Genomic DNA, 6,844 nt, shown 5'->3' on the forward strand with positions numbered 1-6,844 from the left:
TCCAAACAGATACTGTGGTGCCTCCCAAGTGATTATTCCACTATAAGATTAAAAGCAGCTTTCCTTTATCCTTGTCTCATAGGAGTATAATGCCTGAAAGCACTCCATTAATTGCCCCCAGTACCTTCAGCTTTTCTTTGCCTCTTATCCTCTGTCTTTCTCATTTCAGATCTTTCCAGATCCCTCTGACTATGAGTGCATCTGCAAACTGAAGGACCGCCTGCCTTCCATTGTGGTGGAGCCTACAGAGGGAGAAGTGGAAAGTGGAGAGCTCAGATGGCCCCCAGAGGAGTTTGTGGTCCATGAAGATGGGAAAGAAAAGAAAGAAGAAAAAGAGAAAGAGAACAAGGAGCAGTAAATCTATTGAGGGGGCACCCAAAGGGGGCAAAAAAAAATACATGTAAACTGTATTTTTTTTCCCATCATGGTGGAAAATGAGTGAGCCACAGTAGTTCTGAAAATGTCTAATGACAGCTTCAATTTTGCACCTGCGAGATCACTGGGTTGGTTTTCTTTTTTTTTTATATGTATTTTTTTTTCCGAAAGCAATATGTCCAGCAGCTGAGTCCTCAATGCAAAGATCAGCAAGGCCTTCTGAGAAAGGAAGTCCCTTAACTGGGGTTGGGGAAGTGTCTGCTGCTTTGAGATCACTATCTGAACTCTGCATAGTCTAGAGAAGTTGTGATATTCCAGGGGGGGGTTCGGTAAAAGGCAGAGCAAGTAAGGAACATTTTGAGGCAAAAAAACAATCTACAAAAATAAGAGAAAATAAAGGTTTGAAGAAAACAACTCAGCAAAGAACTATAGCCAGAAAGCATTCAGAGGAGACTAGTGCTGGCTCAAAAGTACATCAGTAGATAGAGTCATCATCTCTCCCATTTTTCTCTTTCCCCCCATTTGTTCTGTTCAGAGTGTGTTTGAGTGGGTTAACAAGGGAGGAGGGGAAAGAGACCACACTGGGAGCTCTCTATTGTCAAAACAGGCAAAGGGTTGTGAAGCAGGCATGTGGGAAAGTCCCTTGATCACCTCCCTCCTCCCCTCCTTTTTTTCCTCCCCCCGCTCTCCCTCTTCCTCTGCAAAAGAATTTCCCCCATGTTTATCTGCTTTTTGTTGTTGTTGTTTTGTGGGTGGGCAGGGCAAGACTTTCTAGGCTCCATTTCCCAAAATATTCATCCAGTTTTTGTTCTTGGAGCCCTAGTATCCCATGTTCCCTTGTAGGGAATGGGGAAGATAGGAACGCCCTAGGATAATTCCGTCGCCCTTCTTAGGGTGAAAGGCACATGTCAGTGGACTTCTCTCCTCTCTTCATTCCCATAGCCTGAGCAGGAAGTTGGGGAATGGTTAGGTTCTCTTTCTTTGATTCACTCTTTCTTCCAAAGACCCTGTACCAATCTCTGAGCTGAATATTCTGCTCTCCCCTCCACCAGTCTGATTTAGCTAGGTCGCTTCCTATTGGCTTTCAGCCTCCCTTTCACCTTGAATCTTCTCTCTCCTTTTTATGAAAATCAGAGGAGCGAGTGGAAGAGAAACTTGTATCCCCTGGTATTGTTTTTGGGTGGGAACTAAGACTTCCTTCTGGTCAGGAAGGTCACTGGAGCCTGGGAAGTGGTAGGATTAAGGGTTGGGGAGTGGTAGGGACAGGAGGAGGAGAAGCGAGAAGGGTAGCACGTGGTGGCTCGAGTGCCAGCAGTATTGTGACCAAGTTGGAAATTAGAGGGTGTCATGAGATACCTTGCAGCTTTCCAAGTTCTGGAGAGGTAGGTATTGTCTGTGTGTGGCAGGGAGGGAGGAGGCTTATCCTGGGTTGCTTTGAGGAGGCTCCAGGAAGGAAAGGATATTGTACTCAGACCTGACTTCTCCCCAACATCCCCCTAATTCTGCCCCCCTCCTCCTCCTTCCTCTCATCCTTCTTGGCCCTTTGACTGGAAGGGCTGCTTACACAGGAACACTGGGAGCTCACTCACTTACGAGCCAGCTACAGTGAAGCTCCTCCAGTTTGGAATCCAGGATCTAAAGAACAAATTATAGAAATATCTCTATCTTGTTGCCAGAACCTGTGTGACTTCCACTGAGGCAGAGAGAGGCAACATAGTGAGGAATCAGACTTGGAAGCATTCCTTGGGTATAACAAGGGAACCCAAGGTACTGGACCATGGCCTCCCTACTTCTAGTCAGTCCCATTTCAGCTCCTAGTCTTGGACTGTGTGTAATATATTTGTATTTAATACCTCATGGGTAGTATGGTGTTGGGGAAGGCTGGGGAAGGGTGTTGCTTTTATATATTAGCAGGACCAGGTTTGAGAGGGGTATCCCTCTCCTCTCCATCCCCTCCCCCCAATCTCATCCACTTGTATTATAAACATTGATGGCAATAATTTTTAGCTCCATACTGTGGCAGCAGACCAGCAGGTGGGGGGAGATGACCCACTCCCTACAGTTTCTGCTGGTGACCCATGATAGGTCTGCCTCTCTGTTTCTCTCTCTGTCTATCTGTCTGTCTGTCTGTCTCTCTTTCTCCCCCCTTTCTCTTTTTTCTCCTCTCTCTTTCTTTCTCTCCCTCGCTCTCTTTCCTCTTTCTTTCTCTTCCCCCCCTCCCCTCCCCACCTCCCCTCTCTCTCTCTCTCTCTCTCATATTGTGGTTTAGTGGCAAAGAGCCAGTCATCTCTGTCGTGTAACCCTCACTGTAGTTTTGATCATCATTTAACTCCTGTGGAGGAGAGATTTGGGGACTCACCTAATGACTCCTTGTATTTTCAGATCCCTCAGTAGGGTGGTGGGTACCCAGTCCCCCATCTGCTACCTGTTATCTGTCCCAGTCTTGCTGTGTGATGAAATGTGCTTTTGTACACTGCATAACAAACCATAACAAGCCTACTATGTGTGTGTGTGTATGTGTGTATGTATGTTTATGGCTGGTGGGTTATTATCTTACTGGTCTCCAGACCACTCTCTACCACCATTTAGAATTCTGAGCAGGTGAGGGGCCAACAGCCAGCATAGGCCAGGATCTTCAGAAGGGTGGGCCCTCTTGGGTGGATCCCATCTACCCTTCCTTGGAAGAGACTATGCTCTTTATCTGGCCTCTGTGTTGTTGTGGGGTTTTGTTTTTTATGTTGATGTTGATGTTGTTGTTCTCCCCCACCCCCTTTTGGGAATAATTTGTGTGTATTTCTAACTGAATGTATCCCCCCCCCAAAAAAAATCCTTCAGTAAAAAAAAAGCCTGTTGCTTGATGAATTTTCTGTAACTTCTGTCTGTTCTTTTTTGAGGCTCAGGGAGAAACTAGCATTTTTTTTTCCAAAACTACTTTTTTGTCACTGTGACAGTTGTAAATAAAGTTTGAAAATGCTTTCCACTTTGGCCTGGTTTCCTTCTTTCCTTAATGAGAAAGAACAAAATAAACGCAGCAGGAACAAGGATGTGGCTTCCTCAGGAGGTTGTACAGAAGCAAATCTTTGGGTCTTCAGGGAAACGGGTTTGTTTGTGGTGTTTCCTCCCTGTTTCAATCCCCTCAGATGGGAGATGTCAAAGCAATCCATCATCCAATAATTATTAGATGCCTACTATGTGCCAGGTACACAGATAACTGTGTTCCCCCAAAATAAGATTTTTTTTTTCATGAGGGCACTGGAAGGTGGCAGGGATAGAGGGAGAACAGGAAAGGCTTCATGTACAAGGTGTTGCTTGAATAGCATTTCAAAGGAAATGAGGGATGTGGAGGTGAGGTGGGAGTGCATTCTACTTCTTCATTTTAAACACAACCCAAATTAGTCTTCTGTGTTTGAGAAACTCACATAGCAGGGGCAGGGAGCAGAACAGCTAGGTGGCTCAGTGGATTGAGAACTAGTTCTGGAGACAGGAGGTCCTGGGTCCAAACTGACCTCAGACCATTCCTAGTTATGCGGTCCTGAGCAAGTCACCTAATCCCCTTTGCCTAGCCTTTACCACTCTTCTGCCTTGGGACCAATATTGATTCTAAGATGGAAGGGAAGGTTGAAAAAAAACTGATCTGGGACATAAATATTGGAATGTGCTCTCTTTATCTTAGGGACACTTTGGCGAGGAGGGTGATGGTTGAAGGGAAGGAAAAATGTGAGCCTTTGATAAAAATATCTTAATTCAAAGTATATTATCTCGGGTCTCAAATGGTTGCCTGTGTGCCTCTTCACTTAGCCAGAAAATTTTATAGTTGCAGAATGTTGGGACTAGAAAGGACCTTAGAGGTAGTCTAACCCCAGCCAACAATTTTTTTGTGTGTCATGGAGCACCCCTTTGACTGTCAGTCTGGTGAAGCTTATGGACTCCTTAGAATTTTTTAAATGCAAAAAATAAAATACATAGGATTACAAAGAAAACCAGCTATACTGAAACAGTTATTAAAATATTAAAAACACTTGAGTTTATAGACTCTTGATCAAATTAAGAATCTGATCTTTCAAATCTGACCCCAGATACTTCCTAGCTGTGCAACCCTGAGCAAGTCACTTAATCCTAACTGCCTAGCCCTTACTATTTTTGGGCCTTGGAGCCAATACTTAGTATGGATTCTAAAACAGAAGGTAGGGGTTTAAAAAAAAAGAATCCTCAATCTAACCTAGTGACCTTATTTTATGAAGAAATTGAGTCCGCAGGAAACTGACCTAGCTAGTTATTTGCAAAAAAATGTTTCAAGGCTATTCCTACCATACCAAACTACAATGTTTTTCATTATCCCATCACTGGTAGTCAAATGTATGCTCAGGATATAATTGAACATTATCTGGAATGCAATTAATTTTCTTATCTAAGTGAAACATAATTAGAAATAGAAATCTGTTGCCTAGGAATTCATGATCTGTTCCAAAGCCATTAGGAATGATTAGGTGATCATCTTTATTTTGGACATTCTGGATCACTTCCCTACATCAGATGCACTGTTGATGAGAATTCATTTAACACCCTGAAAAGAACTGCTGAAGATGTCAGTTTCTGTTCACTAGATGTAGGGGCTCCAACTCCAATCATCATGTGCCAGTCATCTCTAGGTTGTGAATTATCTGCCTCAAAAATTAAGTTCAAATAGTTCTAAATGCCCACACCATGCTAAGCAGTGGGGATTTAAAAAAAAATAATTTCTGCTCTCAAAGAGTATAGATGCTACTGAGAGAGGATATATAATATGTATACACAAGTAAATTTTGAGATGGGAATAGAACAGGTCATTGGTGGGTACAGGAGAAGGCTCAAGTAGCCCCTGATCTGGGCTTCAAAGGAATAAGTCATAGGATCATAGATTTAGATTTACATAGCTGGTCCTAAGATCATACCCATAGGAGGGAGGGAGTGCATTTTATAGATAAAGAGACCAAAGTCCAGAGATAAAGGTACTTGCCCAAGATCACACAGGGAATAAGAGGCAGGATGTAAACTCAAGTTCAAAGCCAATGACTTTCCCTCTAAGTCATACTGCTACTTTATGAAGTATCTTTCCTCCACTGTGTCTTGGTTTAGAATTGGTAGCCACTAACTCTTTAGTATTTGTCTGATAATTTCTCAATAAGCAAATATAACTGAATAGCAACTACTTTATAGGATTTTTGAAGCTACTTGTTGATATCTGAGGATTTCCCATTTTGGAGGACTGAGTGCCCTGGGCAAATTGTTTAACTTCTCACACTCTAGATCACTTTAAGACTATGAAGTTGCAGAATGGTGGTCAGTACTCAAAACAAAGGAAATTCTGCTCTAGGAGTTCCCTACATCAATCAAATCTTATGTCCAATAAAACAAGCAAACAAGCTAAAAGTGATTGAATGGAACATCTTGGATGGGTAGAGTGGTACAGATTCTTCTACCTGTTGTAAAAATTAAATTAATATACAATAATTTCAATATTATATTTTATAAGATTTATTAATAATCACTGGAAGTAACAAAATAAAAGGGTAACAAAATAAAACCATGTGCCCATGACTAATCTACCTGCTCAAACAGCCTGCTCCACTGGTGTCCTGACCCAGGTAGGAAAGAGAGCTAGCCACAGAAGACCATCCTATTTATCCCCTGTCTATGTCAGCACATAATGACAGGAAGTCAGTAGGCTCCTGGGAAATGTAGTTCAAAGGCACAAGATTTCCAATTACATACTGTGGTGACATAGATGTGATCCTGAAGTCCTGAAGCTTACTCCCCCAAGAAAAAGCTATGGGTGGCTCCATATGCTTTGGACAAATTGGGTATAATCTGAAGACTAGTCTAGCTAAGTAACTATAAAGAAATTCCCTCAGTATGGTGCCCTTGAGGCAATGATTTTATTTTTTGTTTGTTTTTATCTATTTTATTTATTATTTCTTTTTCTGTAACTCTTAAAATAATTCACTTAGGCATGGAAGGGTTTTGAATTACATGAGCAAGAGGGAATACCCACCCCAGTGAAATCACTGAATTACTCATAAATGGATAAAGAATGAAAGTCACCACATCAAGTGGAAGAAATGATACACAGGTGTAGAATGCACAATACCTTTTCAAACACGGATGATAGGTTTTTTGCTATTTTGCTTAGTGGTTCTTGTTACAAAGATGTATTCTTTGGAGTGGGAAGAAGAGTCCCTGAGAAGTATCAACAATTTTTTAAAGCATGTTTCATAAATAGGCTATCTACAAATGGTAAATACAATAATTCTAATAATCAAAATATTTTCTTAACCATAAAACCCCATTTCCTGATCACACCAATGAATGATTTTATGATATGTAGATCTGAGGTCCTACTTTGAAATGTAACTTGTCTGCTCCAGTGATATTTGCATTTTTATTCTCCTGGAAAGAAAAATGTTAAGTTTGCCCTTTCCTCCAGATCTTG

General features: G+C 41.8%; 1 protein-coding gene across 4 annotated transcripts in view; it reads left to right on the forward strand.

Annotated features, from left to right (window-relative positions):
* The window catches only part of LBH (LBH regulator of WNT signaling pathway), a 78,462-nt gene extending 75,107 nt beyond the window's left edge, over positions 1–3,355 (forward strand). For all 4 annotated transcript variants that reach the window (XM_056813226.1, XM_056813224.1, XM_056813227.1 and 1 more), the window contains one exon: positions 170–3,355. In XM_056813226.1, the coding sequence (XP_056669204.1) occupies positions 170–358 (189 nt within the window). In that variant the 3' untranslated portion in view covers positions 359–3,355. The remainder of the gene's footprint in view (positions 1–169) is intronic.
* Positions 3,356–6,844: the final 3,489 nt, after the last annotated feature.

The sequence above is a fragment of the Monodelphis domestica genome, chromosome 1 (genome assembly GCF_027887165.1).
Source record: "Monodelphis domestica isolate mMonDom1 chromosome 1, mMonDom1.pri, whole genome shotgun sequence".
NCBI lineage: Eukaryota > Metazoa > Chordata > Mammalia > Didelphimorphia > Didelphidae > Monodelphis > Monodelphis domestica.